General features: G+C 64.1%; 9 protein-coding genes across 9 annotated transcripts; 5 read left to right on the top strand and 4 right to left on the bottom strand.

Moving 5' to 3' along the window:
* Positions 1-268: 268 nt before the first annotated feature.
* On the bottom strand, positions 269-1,883 carry Q8F55_005689 (uncharacterized protein; the record flags this gene model as incomplete). Its single annotated transcript, XM_069354177.1, has 4 exons — positions 269-694; positions 747-1,333; positions 1,399-1,521; positions 1,583-1,883. The coding sequence occupies 4 exons, from the start codon at positions 1,881-1,883 to the stop codon at positions 269-271; spliced, it is 1,437 nt and encodes a 478-aa protein (XP_069208819.1).
* A 3,875-nt stretch (positions 1,884-5,758) lies between these two features.
* Q8F55_005688 (uncharacterized protein) lies at positions 5,759-7,053 on the top strand (the record flags this gene model as incomplete). Its single annotated transcript, XM_069354176.1, has 2 exons — positions 5,759-5,815; positions 5,866-7,053. The coding sequence occupies 2 exons, from the start codon at positions 5,759-5,761 to the stop codon at positions 7,051-7,053; spliced, it is 1,245 nt and encodes a 414-aa protein (XP_069208818.1).
* A 31-nt stretch (positions 7,054-7,084) lies between these two features.
* On the bottom strand, positions 7,085-8,729 carry Q8F55_005687 (uncharacterized protein; the record flags this gene model as incomplete). The annotated part of the gene is made up of 2 exons (XM_069354175.1): positions 7,085-7,171; positions 7,236-8,729. 2 exons carry the CDS (start codon positions 8,727-8,729, stop codon positions 7,085-7,087), a joined length of 1,581 nt encoding a protein of 526 aa, XP_069208817.1.
* A 1,071-nt stretch (positions 8,730-9,800) lies between these two features.
* Positions 9,801-11,982, top strand: Q8F55_005686 (uncharacterized protein; the record flags this gene model as incomplete). Its single annotated transcript, XM_069354174.1, has 4 exons — positions 9,801-10,501; positions 10,537-11,065; positions 11,223-11,333; positions 11,383-11,982. The coding sequence occupies 4 exons, from the start codon at positions 9,801-9,803 to the stop codon at positions 11,980-11,982; spliced, it is 1,941 nt and encodes a 646-aa protein (XP_069208816.1).
* A 98-nt stretch (positions 11,983-12,080) lies between these two features.
* Positions 12,081-12,436, top strand: EEF1A2 (Eef1a2p; the record flags this gene model as incomplete). The annotated part of the gene is made up of 2 exons (XM_069354173.1): positions 12,081-12,296; positions 12,347-12,436. The coding sequence occupies 2 exons, from the start codon at positions 12,081-12,083 to the stop codon at positions 12,434-12,436; spliced, it is 306 nt and encodes a 101-aa protein (XP_069208815.1).
* Positions 12,437-12,511: 75 nt separating this feature from the next.
* DPH2 (Diphthamide biosynthesis protein 2) lies at positions 12,512-14,220 on the top strand (the record flags this gene model as incomplete). Its single annotated transcript, XM_069354172.1, has 5 exons — positions 12,512-12,688; positions 12,749-12,948; positions 12,984-13,377; positions 13,419-13,727; positions 13,789-14,220. The coding sequence occupies 5 exons, from the start codon at positions 12,512-12,514 to the stop codon at positions 14,218-14,220; spliced, it is 1,512 nt and encodes a 503-aa protein (XP_069208814.1).
* A 1,694-nt stretch (positions 14,221-15,914) lies between these two features.
* Positions 15,915-16,581, top strand: Q8F55_005683 (uncharacterized protein; the record flags this gene model as incomplete). The annotated part of the gene is made up of 2 exons (XM_069354171.1): positions 15,915-16,437; positions 16,490-16,581. 2 exons carry the CDS (start codon positions 15,915-15,917, stop codon positions 16,579-16,581), a joined length of 615 nt encoding a protein of 204 aa, XP_069208813.1.
* A 514-nt stretch (positions 16,582-17,095) lies between these two features.
* Positions 17,096-18,725, bottom strand: TEF1 (translation elongation factor EF-1 alpha; the record flags this gene model as incomplete). The annotated part of the gene is made up of 5 exons (XM_069354170.1): positions 17,096-17,197; positions 17,248-17,497; positions 17,546-18,263; positions 18,312-18,615; positions 18,717-18,725. 5 exons carry the CDS (start codon positions 18,723-18,725, stop codon positions 17,096-17,098), a joined length of 1,383 nt encoding a protein of 460 aa, XP_069208812.1.
* A 3,046-nt stretch (positions 18,726-21,771) lies between these two features.
* Positions 21,772-22,998, bottom strand: Q8F55_005681 (uncharacterized protein; the record flags this gene model as incomplete). The annotated part of the gene is made up of 3 exons (XM_069354169.1): positions 21,772-22,516; positions 22,564-22,936; positions 22,971-22,998. The coding sequence occupies 3 exons, from the start codon at positions 22,996-22,998 to the stop codon at positions 21,772-21,774; spliced, it is 1,146 nt and encodes a 381-aa protein (XP_069208811.1).
* Positions 22,999-23,096: the final 98 nt, after the last annotated feature.

Raw genomic sequence — 23,096 nt, 5'->3', positions numbered from 1 at the left:
GGTCTGGCGCTGCCTCGCGCCGCGCTGGGGCCGTGTCGCAAGTTGCCGCCGACGCCGGGGCCGGGGCCGCGTTACAGCTGCTTGCAGCCCCGCCCGCGACATGAAACGCAGCACTGGCCACTAGGCCTCGCACCCACTCACTCCCACTCCCACTGGCACTAGATTCATTCGCAATGCGACCTATGGTACAAACGCATGGATGTGAGGGTGCTGTGCGCGCTAAACCTATGCTGCGCGCGACCTTCTTCCCCTCCGTACTACTATGCTATTACGACGACTTGACCGAGCCAGAGTTGTCGTTGCACGACCAAGGCTTCTGATCAACAGTCGTGTTGATGAGGTCGACAACGGCACCGTACGTGCCGGCCACGGTGAGGAAGGCACCGATGGTGAGGAGGAGGATGTTGAGGCCGGCCATGACCTTTGTGCGCGTCGTGCGCTCGTCGGCCGGGACCATGCGCCAGTTGTCGTGGAACCACATGAAGACGTAGGGCACGATGCAGACGTTGGGGCAGATGAGGGCACCGATGAAACCGATGAGCGAGCCAAAGATGGGGATGGCAGAGGCAATGATGTAGCCGACAATGACCGAGCCGGCGGTGCAGAGGAGCCAGGTGATCCAGTGGGTGGGGGTCGACTTGCTAAGGTGGGGCGAGCCGTGGAGGATGCGGACAAAGAGGTTCTTGCCGCAGAGCTGGGGCGGTTAGTACGGGTGCCACAGGCGACGTGCGACGCTAGCCACTTACGTGAGTGAAGATGGTGAGCGAGGCGAGGAGACCGGGGATGGCGAGGCCGTAGCAGACCTTCTTGAGGAGGGGACCGGCCGAGCCGAGGGCAGGCGAGGCGACGTACTGGCCGCAGAAGTGGTAGACGGTCGAGCCGATGATGAGGTAGACGGCAGTCAGGAAGAAGATGGAGAGGACCATGGGCTTGACAAACTGGCGGGGGTCACGCATCTCGGACACGATGCCAAAGTACATGGGGGTACCGCCGTACGAGAAGACGATGCCGTTGATGGCCGACATGGCCTGGGCGAACGTGGGGTGGGCGATGATCAGGACGCCCTTGTCCCACGGAGCGGGAGCGGGGGGAGCCTCGGACGGGCGGTCCTGGACGCCGACGGCGACGGTAAGGGTGATGATGGCAGCCATGATGGACACGATGCCGGCCCATCCGATCCACGAGATCTTGCCGAGGGTGCGGATGGAGCCGAGGAGGAAGCCGGCAATGGCGGCAACGGCGATGAAGACGGCGGTGCAGGTGCCGTGGGTGGAAACGGCGTTGAGCGAGGTAGACACGCCAACCAGGGCGGAACCGATGATGAAGACCATGACTGGGCGCTTAGCTTGGGCGCGGCGGGGGGGGGGGGCTGGGGCAAGGCCCTGCCGAGCGACTTACAAAGAGTGAAGACAACGTAGAAGGTCCACCAGCCGGGGCGGCCGCCAAAGACAAAGGCGGCGTCGGCGAGCGAGTAGACCTCGGGGTGGTTGAGCTTGAACGATCCAATGACTGTGGCGGAGTCTGTGCGCGTCAGTTGAAGGTTCGTTCGGACAGCACCCGACGGGCGCCCCGCCCCACTCACATGCAATGATGGTCTGAATGAGGACGATGAGGAGGATACCGGGGACAAGGCCGAGGACACCAAAGACGGAGGGGAGGGCGAGCACGCCGAGACCGAGGTTTGCCTTGGTCATGAGGATGAACGAGCCGAGGACGCCGACGGCGCGGAAGTTGGGGCCGTCCTCTCCGACATCACCGAACACGGCGTCGTGGACGGCGGCGGGTCCGACGTCAACCTCGTACGAGTTGCCCTTGCCGGACGAGTGCTCGGCGCCGGCGCTGTACTCTACGTCCCGGAGCTGGTCCTTCTCTGTCGTCGCCATGATGAGTGAGTGTGGGGTTTCGTGTGGGTGGGGGTTGTTTGCTCTTTGCTGTTACCCCTCGAGTTTTTCAATCAACCTTGACTCGCTCGGTCGACGCTCTGGTCTTGCTCTGCTCTGCTCTGCATCGGTCGACCTGACCTGATCGTTTCGCCTCCCCTCCCTTCCCTGTGTCAGCTGGGCCCAGGGTCGCGCGCGCGACACGGCCCCACATGGGGCAGGGGCAGGAGCTCGCAGCAGCGGGCAGCAGCGAGCGAGCAGCAACAAGCAGAGCTGAGCTGAGCGGCAAGCTCGGTTCAGGTCGTAGGGTCCGCCCCGACCGGGCTAGCCAAGCACAAGGATTCCAGACCCGATGCTGCAAGTGGCTACAGGTACTTCCGTTTCCCCACACTCGTCCCTCTTTGTCGGCTCGGTACCGCCCTACCGCCCGCCGCGCCGCGCGTGAGCTGCGGGCAGGCAGGGCACGCGGCGGCGGCGGCATGTCGCAAAGGGCTCGAGAAGGGAACCCCTTGTTGGCAACGTCGTCGGTCGGGCGACGACGACGGTTGCATAAAGAGAAAAAATCTTCATCTCATTGGATGATTTACGTCATGACAGAGGGGCCGGCATTCTGCGCCGGCCCCTGGTGGCTTCGGTCTTTTGCGCTATCGAAAAGAGCGACGGGGCTAGCGGTGGGCGTGAGCGGCGTGTCGGCGCGGTGTCGGCGGTTGGCCTCGGTGCTAGTGTCGGTGAGAGCGGCGGGTGTGGGCTGGCGTGCTTGCTCTGCTCTACCCAAGCATCCCGGCGGCGGCCCACACCCATTCACCTTTCCGGGAAGATGGCAACCGAAAGAGGGGCTTGGCGACTCTCCGCCCTGGAACAAGGGCGGCGTTTAAGCGACGTAAGACTCTCCGCCTTGCCCTGCGGCCACCCGTCATGTGAGATCCATCGAGTGTGCGTGTGCGGCGTGCGTGGGTACGTTGCTCTGGATGTATGCAAGTGTGGGTCAATCCCGAAGCACTGCCATGCCATACCGATTACCGGCGGGGCGGCGTCGTACCGCTGCAGTGGAGCTGGAGGACGCAACACAGTTAGTACCACGACTCTTGTCGTGTGACGGCGGCCTTGGATTAGCAGATGCAGCGAGCGAATTGACCGATGATGAAAAAATGACTGCCGAGGGGATCGACGCTGGGCACAACGTCGAGCTCGCTGCCTCGCTCGTCGCCAACAACACCTCCCAGCGCACATCCAACAACCGGAAATCGTACCGGTACACGCCCCGACAGTGCGCGATGCACGTCGGAGCCCCGCCGCTCGCTCGTCATGTTCCATTCATCCCAAACCCACTATGCGGCGTACCCCTGTCGTCGTTCCCTTTCGCCTTTGTTGCTGATCTGCGCCGAATGCGGAGAGCATGGGGCTTCCGGTGATCGCGGCATGTCTCCACGTATCCTCACTCTAACCCCACACGCGGTGCGCGGCTTTGCGGGCGACGTGCGTGGAGAGTGGTCGACGACGACGGGGGGGAGGGGGAGCCGCGGCATGTTCCGTCCGGCGACCTCCACCCGCCACTGATAACGGCGGCGGCTTTGCCTGAACTCGGCTGTGGGCTTGGCACGGTTGCGCGGGAATGGCCCATGTGCAGTCTGGGAACCCACCCCGGAGCGCAGAGCGAGCTGCTCGCTTGCATGCACGTCGCCGAGCACTCCGAGGACCGGGAGACATCCGCCCAGCACAAGTGCACTGTCGGGCCGCCCCACTCCCGCCCCCCGCCCCACTCCCCCACTCGGCAGTGGCTGCAGAGGCCGCCGCGGCGGCGCACTGTTGGTAGCAACCCGCGGGCCGAGCTGCTTTAGCGTCGATCGAGGTAGCCGTGTGCTGGGCGTGTATCGGTGTTCTCTACGGCACCTAGCCGAGCGAGCACTCGCTTTGGCAGCGACAGCCGAGCCGCGATTTTGCGATCCTGCACATCACCAACTCACAGTTGTCGCCTTGCCTCGTAGCCATGCCTGTACGACAGTCGCCTACTGACCAGCACCGAGGCGACGTCTTCTTACCACGCGCTTGACATTGGCCTCGGGGTTCGATCACAGCGTTACCAGCAAGGTCGGCACTAACAACGACCGCGTGCGACCCGCGCCAAAGTCTAGCTTACTGCAGAAACTCATGGCCTGACACTCGACCAGGGCGTCTCATGGTCTGACACTCGGCCAGGGTGTCTCACGTCGCGACAAGTATGGCCTGACACGAACAGGGTCGCGTCATGACGAGTATGGTCTCGATCGTAAACAAGCCTACGACTTGGATGCAGCATGGGCTACTTACTTTCGCAAGACGTTCGCTGGCACGTACGCCGGCGCCACTGAGTAAACCAGGTGCGTCGGCGCGTCGGTCTCGGGCTGCTGGCGGCTTCCTCGTGCTGTTGGCGGCTTCCTCTGTTCGCAATCGCTTCCTGAGGTGTGCCAGCGCGTGACGAGACACAGGCGGTGACCTCACGGGCTGAGGTGAGACGGCGACCGCACGTCGCGTTGGGTCAAGCTGCGGGCTTGTCTCGGGAGAGTCGGCGCGCCGTCAAGACCAAGCATCCACGTGCTAATCATTTCGAACTGGTAGGGCCGAGTCGCTCTGTGCTGTTCTGTGAAGGAGAGGGTTCAACAGTGACTTGTGTGGTGGGTGCAAAAGGACGGTCTCGACGCCGGCAGCCGAGGCCGTCCACCAGCAACGCCTGTCAGTACCCGCTGCGCGACTCGACAACCACGCGCTCGACAGTCTCGCCACGTCGCTGACGCCTGTCCTTGCGCAAGAGTCCCGAGCACGCCGTCCGACATTAACATACACCCCCGCGCTCATGTCATGAGGTGGAGGTGTTGAGTAAGCTGCCCGTCACGACCTTGTCGACCTCACTCCGCCCCTGCTCGCCGCCTCCACTGCGTACTGCATGCACGACGTGCACATGTAGGTACCCCCCCACCCGCCCCGTCCAGAATAACGCAAAAGGAGAGGTCCATTGGCCGATGGACCCCTCAAACCCGCCAAGTGGCCTCTGAAATCACGAGAGTGCCTTGTCGTGACCCAGCTGGACGGGGTGCGCAGTGTTCCGACCTGCCAGTGTCGCCGGTCGGGAGGCCACCCCCTTCCATTGTCCACTGATCGGGATCGAACGCCCGCGCTAAACAGCTGCACAAGTCATCGAGAGGGCACCCGGACGACTAGGCAACTGAGTTGTTCTTGCAAGACGGCTGTTGGTGCAAAGAAAAGCAGGCGCGTGCGTGCATCGTGCACGGTGCACCGTCATTCCGGCCCTCGACACTAGGAGGTGTACATGCACATGTATTGGCCTGGGGAACGCTGTACAGAGGCCATAGAGGATGCACGATGCATTGTAGCAGATGCATGCAGGCTGGAAGTGTGTTGGCCGACTTGCAGCCTGGTGTCGCGGGTCCATGTTTGCGACGCGACGCGTCGCATCTCACATCAGCCAACCCACCACACCGTGACAACAACAACAGCAGCAGCAGCTCCCGCAGGGCCCAGCACCCCTCCAGCCGACGAGCTCCGCCCACTCCTCCCCCGCAAACAGCAAAGACCAAGCTCCGTCGCCCGGCCGTGGGTCGCCGCCTGACCGTTGGCACCCCCTCCTCCCCCCTCCCCCGCGGCCGCTCACCCCCCAGTACGCTACTGCGCCCGTGTCCAACCCAGTCTGCACGCACACCACCCCTGCGTGTCACTACCCCAACAATGGCGCCGAATGCGCGCGCGCGTACTAGGAGCCCGTCATCCGCACCAACACCGAGCGGCTACTGCTGCCGTTGCCACCCGGTGGAGGTCGTCATGTCGCCGCCCAACCTCACGTCATTCAACTTCGCTTCAACCTCGCAATCCTCGACACCGTCCCAATGGCCCTAGTCTCCGCGTCCGACGTCCACTGGGTGCCCGACAACAACGTCGTCGGCGTCGCCGGAGGCAAGTGCATCGCCCAAGCCCCGCTCACCCCGCAGCGCAGCGGATCCTAGCCCAGATCAAGCCCCAGACGCGGCGGCTCGTCGCGACCTTTGGCGGGCTCGGCACCGACGGCGCGCTCGCCCTGTTCCGCGGCCTCGCGGCGCTGCGGCAGCGCTACTCGGCAACCGACCCGGACGGCGCGCTCTGGGGCATCGCCGAGTTCAACCTCGTGCACAATGGCATGGGCGACGCCGGGCTGCTTGCGGCGCTCAAGTACGCAGGCAAGGACGACGCGGTGCGCACCCTCCTCCTCCACGGCAACGACGTGACGCTATCCGGCGCGGGCGTGGCCGAGACGGCCGCGCTCCTCGTCAACAAGTCGCGCGTCGCGCACCTCGGCCTCAACGACCTCCCGCTCGACGCGGCGGCAGTGAGCGCACTGTTCGCCGCGCTCAACGCCCCGCACCTCCGCACGCTGCACCTCTCGACGTGTGATATCCCGTGGGGGTGCGCGCCGGCGATAGCAGAGTATGTGCGGTCGCCGCGGTCGCGCGGGCTCAAGGTGCTCGAGCTCAATCAGAACCGGCTGGGCCGGCGCGGCGTCGCGCTCGTCCTCGACGCGGTGGAGGCGGCAAACTTCTCGCTCCTGCACATCGGGCTCATGGTCAACGACCGGAGAAGAAAGCGGAGGGGGCCACGCCGGTTCCCAGCGTCGCCGAGCGACACCGAGTCGGACTCGGACAGCGCGGAGCACCTCGACAACTCGTCGCTCGCGTACCAGCTCGACAAGCGCGTGCCGGTGCTGCAGTTCAGGAACGAGGCGCTGACGAACCGCGTGCGGAGGGCAGCGGCGCGGGCGATTGCGCCGGCGAGGGTTATCCTGCGGGCGAGGCCGCCGACGGCGACGGAAACGGGCGCGAGGATCATGCGCGAGGCGTCCAGGGACGCGCGCCCTGCCGTCCCCTTCCCCCTGCTCGACCTGCCCCCGGAGGTGCAGGTGCAAATTGCGCGCCATTGTTCGCGCGACGCGACGGCGCTCAGCGAGGCCCAGTGGACGCGCCTGCGCATGCGCGCGGCAGATCCCGACGACCTGCGCAACGCGGCCAGGAGGATGGCCGCGGCGTGTGTCGACGTGCAGCTCGGCAAGGCGACACGCGCCCAGCGCAGGGAGCGGGTCAGGGAGGTGCGCGACGAGTGGTTGGTCAGTGGGGGGTGGGAGTGCTGGGAGCTGGATCGGCCACCAAACTAGGCTACATGTTGTCGACTTGTGTACAATACATCTATGCCTCGAGGGCAGCCAACTCGAGCGCGTCGAGCACGCGCTGCGCTTGCCGCTGGCCGGTGATGTACGGGCCATGGGCGGTCGCCTGGGTCGTTAGCCTCGCCTCGATCACGTCGTCTTCATCACGTCGTCGCCATCACGTCACTCACGTAGTGGTCGGCATCTGTCGCCTCGCCGGCGAACAACAACCGGTCGTCCCACAGCGGGCGGGCGAGCTCGTGATAGTCCTGCGGCGTCGACGTCGAGTCCGGGTCGAGCGACTTGTCGCCAACGCGAACGTACGAGTAACTGCCGCGCGAGTACGGGTCGCTACCCCAGCGCGTGACCAACACGGCCTTGGGCTTGTCGGGCATGCTACCCCCGGCAGTCTGGCCAAAGTGGTGCACGAGGATCTTCTGCATGTGCTCGGCCACGTACTCGTCCGACTTCTCCTCGAGGTCTTCGCCGAAATCAGCTCCGCAGAAGAAGAGGAGCGCGGGCTGGCCGTTGATCGGCACGAGGTTGAGTGCGTTGAGCGCAATGTCCTTGAGCACGGGGAGGAATTCCTGCGAGGCTTGCGACGGCAGGAAGGAGAAGTAGGGCGCGTCCTCGGGCCAGAACGGCTTGTCGTACACGACAATGATCTTGTTCATGAGTCCAAAGCCGAGGCGGTTGGTCGCGTCGATGCGGCGTTTCGGGAGCGGCGGGTCAAACTTGGGCGGGCTGTGCTTGAGCACGCCGAGGGGGAGGGTGCAGACGACGTGGGGCGCCTTGTACGTGCCGGCGTTGGTGATCACCTCGACGGCGTCGCCGTCGTCGACCAGGCGGACCTCGGTGACGGGCTCACCCAGGCGCACCTTGCCCAGCGGCTTCTTGCCCTTCTTGGCCTCGACAAACGCCTTGTGGAGCGTGCCGTACACGCCGACGTAGCCGTTGACAAACGTCGCGTCGGGGCCGCTGAAGTCGGCCGTGCTGTGGACGAAGCGGAGCGACACGTCGTCGAGCCGGCCGCCAGTGTACGACTGGGCCGAGAGGACAATGTCGCGCGCAAACTTCCTGTCGCGCTCCGAGTCGAGCCCCTTGAACAGGGTCGAGCGCGACTCGTCGAACAGCCAGCCGCCGAGCGACTCGGTGATGGGGGGCACCTGGGTCGTCGACTCTTGCGAGTACTCGTCCGAGTCGTCGAAGAAGGCCTTGAAGACGTTGAAGTTGAGGCGCGCGGCGAGCTCCTTGTCGACGGGCGGGCCCTCGGGCGAGTAGATTGCCTCGAGGGACCAGCTCTGGCTCGGCGTGCCGTCGTCGTCGTCCTCGTCGTCGCTGCTGTCCTCGTCGCTGCTGTCGTCGTCCTCGTCCTCGAGCTTGAGCGGCAGCTTGTGCTTCTTGGCATACTTGTACAGCGGGTTGCCGGCCACGCCGTGGATGTAGGACGCGCCAAGGTCGAAAAAGTACTTGCTCTTGTCGTCGGTCTGAATCTCGTGTGTGTGCGTCCTGCCGCCGATGCGGTCGCGCGCCTCGAGGATGAGGACGCGCACGCCGTTGTCGGTGAGGGTCTTGGCGCACGCCAGGCCCGAGACGCCGGCGCCGATGACAATGGCCGTGGGGTTGGTGTCGGGGTCGTCCTTGAGCTTCGGCTTGACCGTCTCGTTGCTTGATTTCGAGCCCATCGTGGTTGTGGAGCGGGCGGTGGGGGGTGGGGGGCTGGGGCGGGGTGTTGTTATGGGATGGGTTCGTCGGCCGCGATGCCGCTTTTTGCGCAGGGCAAGTAGCGCGCCGGATCCGAGGTATGCGCCGAGAGTGCCAGGGAGTGTGGTCAAGCGGTGCGTGAGTGGTGAGCAGCGGGGGTTGGGTGTGAGTGGGGGGGTGGCTCGGCGATGACGGGCGGCCGAGAGGGCGACTTTTGAACAGACGGCCGTGGTCAACGACGTCATTGGAGCTGTGGAGGTCAAGAACCCGATGGGGAGGTCGCCGGCATTGTCGTCGACGCCCAACGTAACACGACAGTGGGCGAGAGTGGGAGCGTCCTCTTGTCGTCTTGTTCACGCCAAGCTGCTGTCGGCGAGGGCTGCACTGCTAATCGGGTCCGATGCCGACTCGCCACTCTCAAGGCGGTGTCGCGACTGGCAGGTAACCGATATGACTGGTGGAGGTGGAGGGTCGGCACATGGTTCAAACCTTGGCCTTTGTACTGATGGCATCGGCAATGTGGCCCTCGGACGACGCGTTTGAGCGGCTTCTCGGCAGCGCGGATCACTCAGGCTCGCAACGAGCAAGCGATATCCAAATGACCAGACAATCCCCGTAGTCTATTGGCGGTCACAAGGCCAGCACAGTCAACTCCCTCGTCCCGGCCGCCGCTGCCCCCTCGCCACAACCGCCCGACTCACTCTGACACACGGCTCAAGCGTCTTCATGAGGCAGTCGCCCTGAGAGCAGCCGCGCTCCCAGCGATACGTTGTCGGCGCAGAGGCCGCCGCGGCCCTTGACCCCCCAGCCAAGATGCCATTTGGCGTCGTGGCGGACTGTGCGCCCAATAGCTGACGGCTTGTCTCCCCCCCACCACCCATGTTGTTACCGCCTCTGTGATGTCCGAGCATACGCCGCCGCCGCCATGACCTCGGACCCACGGCTGGGCCGTAGCGTAGCCTGCTTGAACGACATTGTCACTGTTGTCAAGACCACATCACACAATCTGCATCGTACGCTCACGCTCACTACTACTCACGCTCATTACCACCATGATTCGGGCACTGTGGCTCCTCGCAGCCCTCGCGCCCATCAACGCGCTCACTCTTTACACACCCACCAGCACCGTCACCGTCATCACAATCACGCCGACCCAGGCGGCTACGGGCGTCCAGCCAGCATGGACCGGCCACGCCGCCTACGACCCGACCGTCCTCATCCCCCCGGCACCTCCTTCCCCGCCGGTAACCAAGGTGGACGTGGCCATCCCCGCCAACCCGGTCGGCGCGGGCTTCCGCCTCTCCATCCCCCAGCAGGGAAACTTTCTTGGCTTTTCCATCGAGCTGTCGGTCGCAACGGCCGTCATGGGCAAAAATGCGGGCAAGCTCGAGCCTGCCTTTTTAAACTACATGGTCAACCTCAAGAACCGCGCGCGCGCCGGCCCGATTATCCGCGTCGGAGGCAACACCCAGGACTCGAGTAGCATGGTGCTCCAGCCGTTTGCCGACGGCGACGCGGTGGATAAGATCAAGCAGGGACCAAAGGTCACGTCGACGCCGATTGTCAGCTACTCGCTGGATCTTTTGTATATGATGGCCAACGTGACTTCGCTGGTTGGGACCGACTGGTTCTTTGGCCTGCCGTTCAACGAGTCGACCATCAAGACGCACGACGCGGCGCTGGTCGCAAAGACGGCCGAGAATGTCCTTGGGTCGAAGCTGCGCGCCCTGTCGCTGGGCAACGAGCCTGACCTGTGGGTGGTGATGCTGCTGCTCCCGCTGACTCTAGCTACGCCGGCCACCAAGAACGCAACGCAGACTACAACCTCCAGGCGTACCTCGGCGAGTTTTCCGAGGTCCGAAACGACGTGATCAAGGCAATGACCCGCTCCGATCTCCTCGCCGGCCCCTCGGTCTGCTGCTCGGTCGAAGGCTTTGACATTGCCGACGTGCTCGGCTCGGGCTGGCTCACGACCAACGCGCCCTACCTGTCCTACGTCACGATCCAGCGCTACCCGTTCAACAACTGTGGTGTCAACGGCAAGGTCGTCGATCCCCAGGTCATCTTCTCAGACTACCTCTCGCACACGGGCCCCATGGGCCTGACGGCCATGTACCTCGACGCGTCGAATGCCGCCCAGGCCGTCGGCAAGCCCATCATCATGCAGGAGATGAACACGGCCAGTTGTGGTGATTTCCCCGGTGTCAGCGACAGCTTTGGCGCCGCCCTGTGGATGACCGACTGGACGCTCCAGCTCGCGTGGGCAAACTTTTCCGCCGCCCTCATGCACGTCGGTGGTCAGAATGTCTACTACAATGTGAGTGGGGTGTGGCAGGCGACCCGCAACAGGCGTGGTCTGCCACAGGTGTGATCTGCCACAGGCGCGATCTGCCACTGGAGCGAGGCCTATGATCCTGGCCGCAGCGATCCTCCATGACCACTCCGCCTCCACCGCCACACGACTGACCTCGCAGCCCTTCACGCCCCCCGCATCCGCCAAGACTGGCAACGGCTGGACCACTGGCTCGGTGTACTACTCTGCCCTGGTCGTCGCCGAGGCCCTCGGCTCGTCCAACACCTCCCAGGTAAGCCCCGCCGGGTGTGTGCCGGCGCCACACTCACACCCACACCCAGGTCATCGACCTGTTTGGCTCGTCCAACACCAGCAGCCTGAACCCCGCGTACATCATTTACGAGGGCGGCGTCGCCGCCCGTGCCGTGCTCTTCAACTACGTGTCCGACCCCTCGGGCGCGTCCGACTACACCGCGGCCATCAACATCGCCGGCAGCACCGCCGATCACGTCAACGTCCGCTACCTCCGCTCGCACAGCATCGCCGAGCACAACAACATCACGTGGGCCGGGCAGACCCTCGGGCCCGACTTCCAGGGCGACGGCCGGCTGTACGGCACGGTCGACACCAGGACAGTGCCCTGCAGCAACGGCGTGTGCAACGTCGTCGTGCCCGCCCCGTCCATCGCCCTCGTCTTCCTCACCGACACTGCGCTCTCCGACTCGACGCCAGTACCCGAGGCCGTGGCCACGTTCCGCACCACCGTCGTCGGCCACGGGTCGGCCACGGTCGACCCCCAGGCGCTCGAGACGAGCAACGGGTCCAAGGGCGGCATCATCGGCACGTCGGGCAAGAAGCACAACCACTCTGGCGCGCAGCGTACCCCGGCTGGTCCCCTCGCTGCCCTCGCCGCCGCTGTCCTCCTCGCATCAATGCTCTAGACGTGACTTCTTCAGACATTGCTTTCGAATCCCTGTTGTATTTTCCATGACTCTTATATGAAACCGTCTAGGGTTCCATCAGTACTCCCGCACGCCCTATGCCTCAATGTGTCTGCATGCTCTCTCAGTGGCTTGGGGTTGTCGATGTGCCAGGTGGTCTCAGCTCTTTCAATCACACTAGTAGCATTCTGTTCACTGCCATCTGCACGACGCCTGTCGCAAACGCCATTGTTAAGCTCGTTTCGCAGAAGCCCATCTGCGTGGAGTCCTACCAGGAGTACCCCCCTCTCGGACGCTTCGCCGTTCGCGACATGGTGAGCGAGATTTCCTGCATGCACGCGCGATAGCTGCTAACATTTCACAGCGTCAGACCGTCGCCGTTGGTGTCATCAAGTCGGTTGAAAAGACCGACGGCATGGGTGGCAAGATCAGCCACGCCAATGACATCACGTGACCCCCCCTCCCTCCACCACCCGTCCAAAAGTTCGACATGACCAATAACCTCTTCCTCATCACATCCACATCCACAATGGCATCAGCAGACGCATTCTACACCTCGGCAGCCGTCGCCTTGGAAGAGACGGTCGGAGACGGTGCGGCCGCAGGCCCGTCCAGCATGGGCGATGCCGCGGCGGCACTGTCTCTGGACGACGCGTTCGACATCCCAAACACGGCGAGGCTGATCCTCGAGGGCGGCTACAAGACGGTACGTCGTCTGCACGGGCCGTGTTGAGCGACGCGACGCAGATTTTGCTAATCCGCTCAGATTGGCCTACAGTTTCCCGACGAGCTCCTCCCGTCGTCCGTCGCCGTGTACCGCGCCCTCCAGCGCCTGGTCGGTGCCTCGGGCGCCCAGACCTATGTGCTTGCGGACAGCACGCACGGGGCGTGCTGCCCCGACGTGCTGAGCTGCCTGCACTTGCCAGCCGACTTCTTGGTGCACTATGGTCATGCGTGTTTGACGCCGTGAGTGCAAGCGGCCTACCCGTGGCTGACCTCAGAACCGACGCCCTCCCTGTCCACTACGTCTTCCCTCGGCGAAGCCTCGACGTTGCTGCTGCTGTCGAGGCATTGCGCGATGTTAGCAAGGACGAGGTGGCTGAGAAGCGCGGCATTGTCGTGGTCTGGGACGTCGCATACGACTGGCACGCCGAGGACATTGTGCGAGAGTTCCAGGCTGCTGTGGACGTGCCGATTTCATTCGCGACCATCCGCCGGCCGAGCACACTGCCAAAGACGGAGGGCGTCGACACGGCGGATGCCAAGGGCAAGGCTCCAGCCCTGCGGAGTATCCAACCTCCCGCCGGCGTTGAGATGGCCGACTCTGTCATCTGGTACATTGGCGAGGAGGGCCGATCGCTGCTCAACTTGCAAATGACGCATGCCACGAACCAGGTATGTAACTGGGCGGAGGAGCACCTCGCTGACACGCCCAGCTCTTCGCCTACGCCCCCGACACGGGCGCATTCAGCGTCCATCCGCGAAGCTCCAGGCTACTCCAGAAGCGCCTGTTCGCCCTCCACTCGGCCATGGCGGCCGACGTGTTTGGCCTTGTCGTCGGCAACATTGGCCTGGCGTCGTCAAAACCACTCGTCGAGGAGCTGCGGCAGGCGCTCAAGCTCGCTCAGAAGAAGAGCTACACCCTGTCTGTTGGGCGGCTCAACCCGGCCAAGCTGGCCAACTTTGCCGAAATCGAATGCTTTGTGCTCATCGGCTGTGCGGAAGGCGGTGTTGTGGATTCCAAGGTGAGCGTTGTTCCAGCTGCACCATGGGCTGCTCGTTTCAGCCGCACGCTGACTCGTGCAGGACTACCTGCGGCCAATGATCACGCCCTACGAGCTCACCCTCGCGCTCAAGGGCTCTGAGCACATCTGGGACCCATCCAAGTGGACGCTGGACCTCGATGCGGTGCTGGGTGCGGCCAAGGAAGAGTCTGAGCGCCTCAAGGACCAGGGTGATGAGAGCGAGGAGGAGCTCGAGTTCTCGCTCGTGACGGGCAGATACCGCACCCGCCGCAAGTTTGGCAAGGAGGACAGCCAGCCGCTGCTTGTCGAGGGCACAAAGGAGCTCACGCTGCGCAACCAGGACGCGTCGCTGGCCAAGCTCGAATCCGCGGGCAGCATGTTCCTGCAGTCACGGACGTTCCAGGGTCTGGAGGCGAGGTATGGCCAGGACGAGCCTGCCTTGCTCGAGCAGGGCCGCAGCGGAATTGCTCGTGGGTATACCCAGGAGAAGTAGGGCAGCGTGTAGTAACTAGCACATAACTACGTCCTCTGCATCTGCACTGCATCGGAGTGTTTGACGTGTTGCCGGCTCCCTCAGCGACGACCACCCGCCACTCACCCCGCGCCCCACCCCCAACCCATACCCCCCCAGATCTCCCCTTAGCCCCCTCTCGACCGGGCGCAACCGCCACAGCCCATGACGGCCAACGCCCTGCTGCCGTTTTGACCTCGCCGGGCAAGCCTTACCCGTCGTGTGATCAGCTGTGCCCCACTCGCTGTCCCTCTTTCACCTTTCCGTACATACATACCTTGTCTGATGAAAGCCCGTGGGAACTTTTTGTGCGCCCTTTGGAGAGAGAGAGTGCTGCAGAGCATGGGCATCGGCATGGAGGCTGGCAAGAGTTGGTCCCGCGAGGCCGGGTCATGCTGCCAGCGGCACCCCGCTGGACGTGAGGTTGGGCCTCAATGTTAGTAGTCTCTCACCACCTTCAAAAAAACCTCAGGCAAGATGACCGCCAAGCGTCGCCGCGCCTCCCCCTCACCCCCTCCCCGGCTCCGCGTCCCGTCTCTCCCCATCCCCGACCCGGCCGCCCTAGACGCCGCGCTTCGTGCCGTCGAGCACGCCCACGCCTCCGGCGTTGGGCTGGCTGACGCGCTCAAAGACGTGCAGTCGGCGGCCGGCATGACTTTTGACGAGTTTTCGGCTCCGCTCGTTGTGCAGATGCGCCGGATTGGGATTGAGAGTGAGTGAAGTCGCCTTTGGATGGCCTAGTGTTCTCCATAAGGTTAAAAGGTTCTCCCCACATAGCTGACTGGCGTTTGCTCCGGCTATACATGCACTTCACAGAGTTCTGCAAAGACGGCGCGAACAAGCGGGTCAAGCAGTGGGAGCCGAAGAAGGAGCAGGGGGGCAGCGGAGGGGTTAGTATCGGAACGTGCAGCAACTGATGGTACGCAGAGGCCCTGCCAGCGTCGCGCAACAGAGTCATACTGGCCCCGCTGGCGAGTCCCCGACACCGATGCCGGAGCCGTAAGCAGGGCGAAGAGGGGGGCGAAGAGGGGGGCGGCTGCCCGTTAAGATGAAGTCACCAATATGTCTGTATATCAAAACCATTCATGCTCGATCTACGCTCAGCACTATTCTTCGCTAAAGGAGGCATCGAGGTAACTTGTTCCCTCACTGCACGGACGACCCTCCAACGCTTCCACACCCACCCACAACTCACACGCCTCACACCGAAGCATGGACCATCTCGGGAGGCTCCTTCGCCACGAACGTCTCCCCCACTGTCGACCAGCAGACTTATGCCGCCTCCGGAGAGCAGTGACGCCCCGCTGAAGGGCGTTGATTGGATCCACCGGCGCGTGTGGCTCTTCTCGTGAATAACGTTTGTGGCACTAACCAGCATCCACCTACAACGCCTAGTCGAAGATGCTTCCGTCAAAGATCGGCACTGTTCTTGATGAAACCCGCTCGCTGTCGCCTGTATAAATGGATTGCTGGCTGCTGTCGCCCTTCTCATCTGCACACTCACCGACTCGAACTCGTACAACCCCCACTGCCAACTCTCCCTCCCCAAATTGCCCACTCTCCCTCGTCAAACTCACCACTACCACTCCCGCTCACCCTCGCTGAACCCCCTGCCACCCGCCGCTCCCCCCCCCACCTTCCCACACGCGCACTCAATGCGGCTCTTAGCCCCCAGCATGTCCAGATGTTCCGCGGCCCCTTCCCCGGCCCCCTCTGCCGCCGCCTCCATCCGTGGTGCGGTGCCCGCTGCCGGTTGCCCTGCCCCGGCGCCGCCGCCTTCCCCCGCCGCTGCCGGCGCCCCCTCCGCCACCCTCGCCGGTGTCGCCGAAGCCGTCGCTGCCGCCGCTGCTGCCGCCGCAGAAGCCCAGGCGGCTGCCACCACGGCCGCCGCCGCCGTCGCCCAAGCCGCTACCCTCGCTGCTGCTGCTGCCTCCGCCAAGCCTGCCGCGGAGACGGGCGCCCCTCCCGCCCCGGCCAACCTCGCCGCCCGTCCCGGCACCGCCGAGCCCGCGCCCGCGGCCACCAAGGCCCGCGCCCACGCCCACACCCCCGCCCCCGAGGCCCCCGCCCCGGATGCTCCCCAGGGGAAGACTTCCGCCACCGCAGCTGCAGTAGCAGCTGCGGTGGCGGCCAGCAAGCTCAAGCTGGGTCGCGTCACCAGCGAAATGGTGCGGCTCATGGCCTCTGGCCGTCTGCCAGGTGGGCGAAGATTGTACCGAGTGGCGTATTCATGGTGCTGACTTGCCTGCAGCGGCGGAGGCGGCGCTCGAGCTCGACCAGCTCGCGCGGTGCATGGCCGAGATCGCCGACGTCGAGAAGGCCCTCTCTAACCTCGTTGAGTAGCTTGGACATCGGTGCGCGTGATGCATCGTCGTGTTGGTAGGTGCTCGCACCATTGCAGCCATGCAATCGCGTGCCACTAACAGGAGAATCGGTTGTGGCGGGCGGACAAACACCGTGTACCTCGATGGCGCACGCACACCGTGTCGACTCTGGGGTATACATGGTGTGTACATGTGTACCGCGGACCATGGCTTGGGTTGCCATCGGCTGCGCAGCTGCTGGCTGCTGGCTGCTGGGCGATAGCGAAAAGCAGCAGATCCAAGAGGCAGGTGCACGTTGGACGCCCCACCACCGCGCCCCCCGCCCCGCCCCGCCCCTTGACCCCAGGGGTGTGGCATGTGGCGGCTGCGGCTTTGGCCCACACGAGCCCTGAGGTCGCGTGTCAGACACGCCGTCCAAGTCACAGGCAAACAAGCGATCAAGCGAGACACCCGGCCAATCAAAGGTAACGGGTCAGTGCACTAGTGCATCTTCATGGTACGGAAAGACGAGACCAGGTAAGAGCAAACTAAGTTTACTTCTTCTTGCCGGCCTTCTCAGCGGCCTTGGTGGTCTTGCCACCCTTGCCGTCGGTCTTCTCGACCGACTTGATGACACCAACGGCGACGGTCTGACGCTGTGAAATGTTAGCAGCTATCGCGCGTGCGTGCAGGAAATCTCGCTCACCATGTCGCGAACGGCGAAGCGTCCGAGAGGGGGGTACTCCTGGTAGGACTCCACGCAGATGGGCTTCTGCGAAACGAGCTTAACAATGGCGGCGTCACCGGACTTGATGAACTTGGGGGCGGCCTCCATGACCTTACCGGTACGGCGGTCGATCTTCTCGATGATCTCCTCGAACTTGCACGCAATGTGGGCAGTGTGGCAGTCGAGGACGGGGGTGTAGCCGTTGCCGATCTGGCCGGGGTGGTTGAGACTGGGTAGGTTAGCTCCTGATCCGTTCATGTTTTGGCGGGAGACTTACACAATGACCTGGGCGTTGAACGAAGCGGCCTCCTTAGCGGGGTCGTTCTTCGAGTCCGAGCAGACGTTGCCACGACGGATGTCCTTGATAGAGACGTTCTTAACGTTGAAACCAACGTTGTCTCCGGGGAGACCCTCGGGGATCTGCTCGTGGTGCATCTCAACGGACTTGACCTCAGTGGTCACGTTCGAAGGAGCGAAGGTGACGACCATGCCGGCCTTGATGATACCGGTCTCGACACGGCCGACGGGGACTGTGCCGATACCGCCGATCTTGTACACGTCCTGGAGGGGAAGACGGAGGGGACGGTCAGTGGGGCGGGTCGGGGGGTCGATGGCGTCGATGGCCTCGAGGAGGGTCTTGCCCTTGGCCGAGCCGGCCTTGGTCTCCTTGGTCCATCCCTTGTACCAGGGCATGTTGGTGGTCTCCTCAATCATGTTGTCACCGTGCCAGCCCGAGATGGGGACGAAGGGAACCGACTTGGGGTTGTAGCCGACCTTCTTGATGAAGCCCGAGGTCTCGCGAACGATCTCGTTGAAGCGGTCCTCCGACCACTTGGCGGTGTCCATCTTGTTGCAAGCAACAATGAGCTGACGGACACCAAGGGTGAAGGCGAGAAGAGCGTGCTCGCGGGTCTGGCCGTCCTTGCTGATACCAGCCTCGAACTCACCAACGCCCGAGGCGATGATGAGGATGGCGCAGTCGGCCTGCGAGGTACCTGAGAAATGTCAGCTGCGTCCTCGCTATCTTATCTCATGATACACACCGGTGATCATGTTCTTGATGAAGTCACGGTGGCCAGGGGCGTCAATGACGGTGACCTGGTACTTGGGGGTCTCGAACTTCCAGAGAGCAATGTCGATGGTGATACCACGCTCACGCTCGGCCTTAAGCTTGTCCATGACCCAGGCGTACTTGAAGGAGCCCTTGCCGGTCTCGGCGGCCTCCTTCTCGAACTTCTCGATGGTACGCTTGTCGATACCACCGCACTTGTAGATAAGGTGGCCGGTGGTGGTCGACTTGCCGGAGTCGACGTGACCGATAACGACGACGTTAACGTGGAGCTTGTCCTGAGGCCGGTGTCAGTGCCTGGTGGCTCAGGGTGGCTGGATCCGCCACAAGGCCGCGAAAAAGAACTGTTCGCGGCCAAGAGCGGCCCATGCATGCTCACCTTGCCCATTTTGAAACTTTTTTAAAACTGAAGTGTGTGTAAGTGGAGGAACGACGTAAAGACGGAAGGGAGTGGGATGGAAGTGGTGTTGTGCCAGTGTGGGCGGGTGGCTATAAAGGTTGGATGATGTCGTGGAGCCCGAGGGCGGGAAGGGACTGGCGGAAGGAAAATTATTCCACACGCATCTGCGTGCCAGTCGCAAACACTGCCCTGCACTCAACTCGGGTCTGACCCGCGACGAGCGTGTGACGCTGAGCGTAGACGTCGTCGTCCGCCGAATCTGATGTCCGTGGCCAACGCCCACCGAGTAACAGACGTAAACACGACGACAGTTGATCGCCACCACCCCTCCAACCTGCGCCCCAGAGGGCGCACGACAGACAGAGCGGCGGCGGCGAGTCGCGCGAATCACTCCCAGGATCCACACTCGCAGAGCTGTGGCAGTCGAGGACGAGGAGACGAGGAGTCTTGCCCTTGGAGGCAGTTACTCACGATTAGAAGGGGAGTTTTAGGTGGAGGATGGAAGAGAGAACTGCACGCCCACAATGCGCCCCATATGAAGTCGCGGGCGAGGCCCTCCTGGCCCAGAAAATCCTGCACCTGCTGGCAAAAAGTTGGCGCGGCGTTAGAGGCATGTGGCAATTCAGGTCCCTCGGGACCGATTGTTTCTCCATAATCCCGCGCGTGTGGCTGCTGGTGCATCCAGAGGCCATTCCTGATCTGAATGCGCCGTCGGGGTGCCCTTTGTTGACGGATGGGGACTGGATTGTGGCTTGCGGACAGCGAGGGGCGCGAGCCGAAGCGAGGCCGCGACGAGGAGTGTGCGCCTCGCCACAAGGCGCACCGTGCGCGCCGTCAGGATTTTGGCGCGCCGCACAGACGGGGCGCACACACACAACCAGCTGGGGCGCATACACAGCGCGTAACTGGCGAGGCCCAGAAAATCGTGGCACAATAGCAACCGGCACCGAGGGAGCGGAGACCGGCACCGTGTTGACAGCAGCGGTACCAGTCCCAGCGACAGCAGCATCTGCCTGCATGTTCGAGGACACTATGACGACTGGTTGAGAACACAGCGGCTATTGATGACGGGGCAACCGCCCGCAGCCCATGACGCCTGGGCCCACATCCCTGGTTCGACCCACCGCCCAGACCACGGATCGTCACACCGCCCATACCTTCGATGCAAAGGCGATCCAGATGCATTCGACTCCAAGTCCCGCTTGCGTGCGTGTGTGCAGGCACGCTGCGTGAATGCGGCGTGAATTCGAGCATGTCGAGTCGCGATTCACCACTTCACGCACCTCACCTCACGACTCGGGCCGGTTCCGGCTTGCCGACAGACACTCAACTGACTCTCAACTGACTCTCAACTGACTCTCAGCACGCACCGTGCAAAGGACAGCCAGATCCATGCGGCCGGCCCATGCTCGTAGCGGCGAGCAGGGTTTCACCAGCGTCGAGGGGAGGCCGCTGGCGTGTCTGCTTTGGGCGGGGCGGCAAGGGCGTGGTGGGCACAGCATGTGTGTCGGTGCTGCGACCAGGACTGAAGCTTCGACGACGGCCTAAGGCTCCCAGCGACGCGGTCGAGCCGAGGATGACACAGTCGTCGAGCAGAGCACCGGCACAGCGCTCGATCGCGCTCCAGTTGACTAGCACTGGGCCGTTGAGGCGCGGTCGAGCCTAGCGGTCACGATCGAACGGCGAGCGACCAGCGATGCGGGCGACCCGAGCAATCGCACGGCGACTGGCACAGTCACAGTCACAGTGTGCGCAGCGTGTGCGAGGCCAAACAGTCACAGCGACCAGCAGCAGTCACACGGCGTGTCGACGGGAGCGAGCGGCCAGTCGTCGTGTGGACAGCCACACGAGCTGCGCGTCCAGCCGTCACACGGCGTGTCGACAGAGCAAGCGGTCGTCGCATCGCAGTCACAGCCACGAGGTCGACCTCACGCGGCGTGCTGGGAGCGTGGCCGCTGTGTGACGAGGTGACTCGATGCCACGCCTCGAGCCAGATTCGCCCGTCTCAGCGAGTCTGTCGCACGCAGCGAGCGGCAGCGACGCGCAGCGAGCCACGCACGCAGCGCCGATGCCTCCTCGATCCAACGCTGTCGCAGCGCACAGCACCTAGACTGACCGCCGCTATCGCCACAGCAGCGCAGCAGAAGCAGACTCGCGAAGCAGCTTATCTCCGCCGCGAAGCATGCCTGCCGCCTGCCCTGTGACGCACTCTTGCTTCTTGGCACACGGTGCGCGACGTCACCGCGGCACGGCTGCAGCTCCACTCACACGACGACGGCACGCGACGAGCAGCACGCAGGCGCACCGCGCACCGCGCACCGTGCACCACACATCGCGCACCACGCACCAACAGCACGCATGCACGCATGCGCCAGCACACGCCCGCAGGCTCCGCGCCGCCCGGATATCCCGAGGCGACCGCACCGGCCTCGGTGGCTGGTGGCTGGGTGGCTGAGCCCCTGAGCAAGCCCCAGCCAACCACGAGCGCGCGGATAGCACCTGCCTGCCCCATGCGTGCGAGTGGACACCTCCTCGATCCGTCACACGTGCGACTTGGGCCGCCCGCGCCGGCCCTGCACCGGACACCACCGGCGCCGCTCTCGCCCCAGCTCGCACCGCCGACATTGCCGGTGGGGCGAGTGGAGAGGTGGAGGTGGTGAAATTTTGTCGAGGCCGCGATATCGGAGGTCGGGGGTCCACTCGGCGCCCCCCCCCCCCCTCGATGCATCTGCTCTGCGTGCAGCGCTGCAACCGCCAGCCGTCTCAGCGTACGTCATAGGCTATCGAGCTATCGAGGCTGTCGCTCTGCGCGCTCTGCGGCGCGCTGCACACGACCACGCGACGGCCACACGGCGCGCACGAGGAGATAACACGGCACAAGCTGGGCGCTGGACGCGCTGGACGCTGGTCGCGCTGGACGCTGACCTGACCCCGTACCAGCCTCCGCAGCGCTGCACGCTGCTCCCCTCTAAACTATGACAATGCATGACATGATCCCAACAAACCCAACACCCAATGCAGTAACAACACCCTCCTATGACCTCGACTTGCGCTTGCGCTCGCCGTCCTCGCCCTCGTCGCGCTTGCGCTTCTTCTTGTCCCCAGCGGCCGCGTCGTCGCTCCCCGACGCGCGCTTCTCCGCCTTGGCGGCCTTCTTCGCCGCCTTCTCCTCCTTGCGCGCACGCTTCTCCTCCTTGCGCCGGCGCTTCTCCTCCTTGTCGCTGGGCGCCGCGGCGGCGTCGTCGCTCGCCTCGTCTGGCGTACTTGGCGACGCCCCCTCGCTTTTGCTCTTTCCCTTGCCCTTGCTCTTCTTCTCCTTCTTCTCGCTCGGGATGGCCGGCGCATCCGCGCCGAGGTCACCCAGCACGACCTCCTCGGTCACCTCGGCAAAGGCCATCTTGGACCCCTCCCACGCGACGCCGCCGACGGCCACCTTGACCTCGTCCTTGACGACGGCCAGGCTGCCCTCGGGCATGGAGGGCAGGGGCGTCGCGCTGCCGCTCGCCGCCTGCCGTGCCAGCGCCTTCTCGCGCAGCTTTTGCCGGAAATAGTCGGACACGGAGACGGTCGACGTCGAAATCGTCTCGTACGAGGTGCGCGCGTCCGAGTCCTCTGTTGGCGTCGAGGCGCCAGACTCGGCGGGCGACTCGGGCGCCGAGGCCGGGGTAGACGCCGCGGGCGACGCGGGCAGCGAGGACGCCGGCACGCCGAGGATCTCGGCGAGCGCGGTGGCGTTGGACGTCGCCATGCGCTTGGAGCGCAGGTGCTTCTGGCGCGAGCTGGGGCGTCAGTGGCTAGGCTTGTCAACAATGGCTAGCCCACTCACGCAATCTTGTTCCTCACGGCCGACGGCCCGGGGCTGCTCTCCGGAGCCGGGCTGGCCTCGTGCGACGGCGCAGGCGAGGGGTTGGCGCTCGCGCTGGCCGACTTGGCCGCCGCGAGGCGCGCGAGCACATCAGCGAGGCCGGCGCCAGCCTGCCCCGCACCAGCGCTCAAGTCCTCGCCCTCCTTGCGCGCGCGGCCCATGCCAATGCCCGAGTTGTCGAGCTTCTGCGCGACGGCAATGTGGTTGCGGTTGCCCTGCTGGTCCTTGCCGATGCCCTTCGAGTCGTCCCAGCCCAGCGCCGTCATGTGCTTGAACGAGAAGCGGTCCTTGTCGTTGGACCATGTGAGGTTGCGCGGGTCGTACCCGATGCGTTCTGGCGTCAGCGCCGCGGTATGCACGCTACTCACGCTTGACCTTGCGCTCTGCGAGACCCATGATGCTTGCTGCGTGTTGTTGTTGTGGTCGATGGTCGATGCAGTCGTGTGGTTGTAGCTGCTGCTACATGAAATCTCGCGGGTCGCCGGGATCAGAAA

Source organism: Vanrija albida (genome assembly GCF_041260175.1).
Source record: "Vanrija albida strain AlHP1 chromosome Unknown contig_4, whole genome shotgun sequence".
Taxonomy (NCBI): Eukaryota; Fungi; Basidiomycota; class Tremellomycetes; order Trichosporonales; family Trichosporonaceae; genus Vanrija; species Vanrija albida.
Note: the sequence above shows the minus strand (reverse complement) of the source record. Positions and strands in the feature narration are given on the sequence as shown.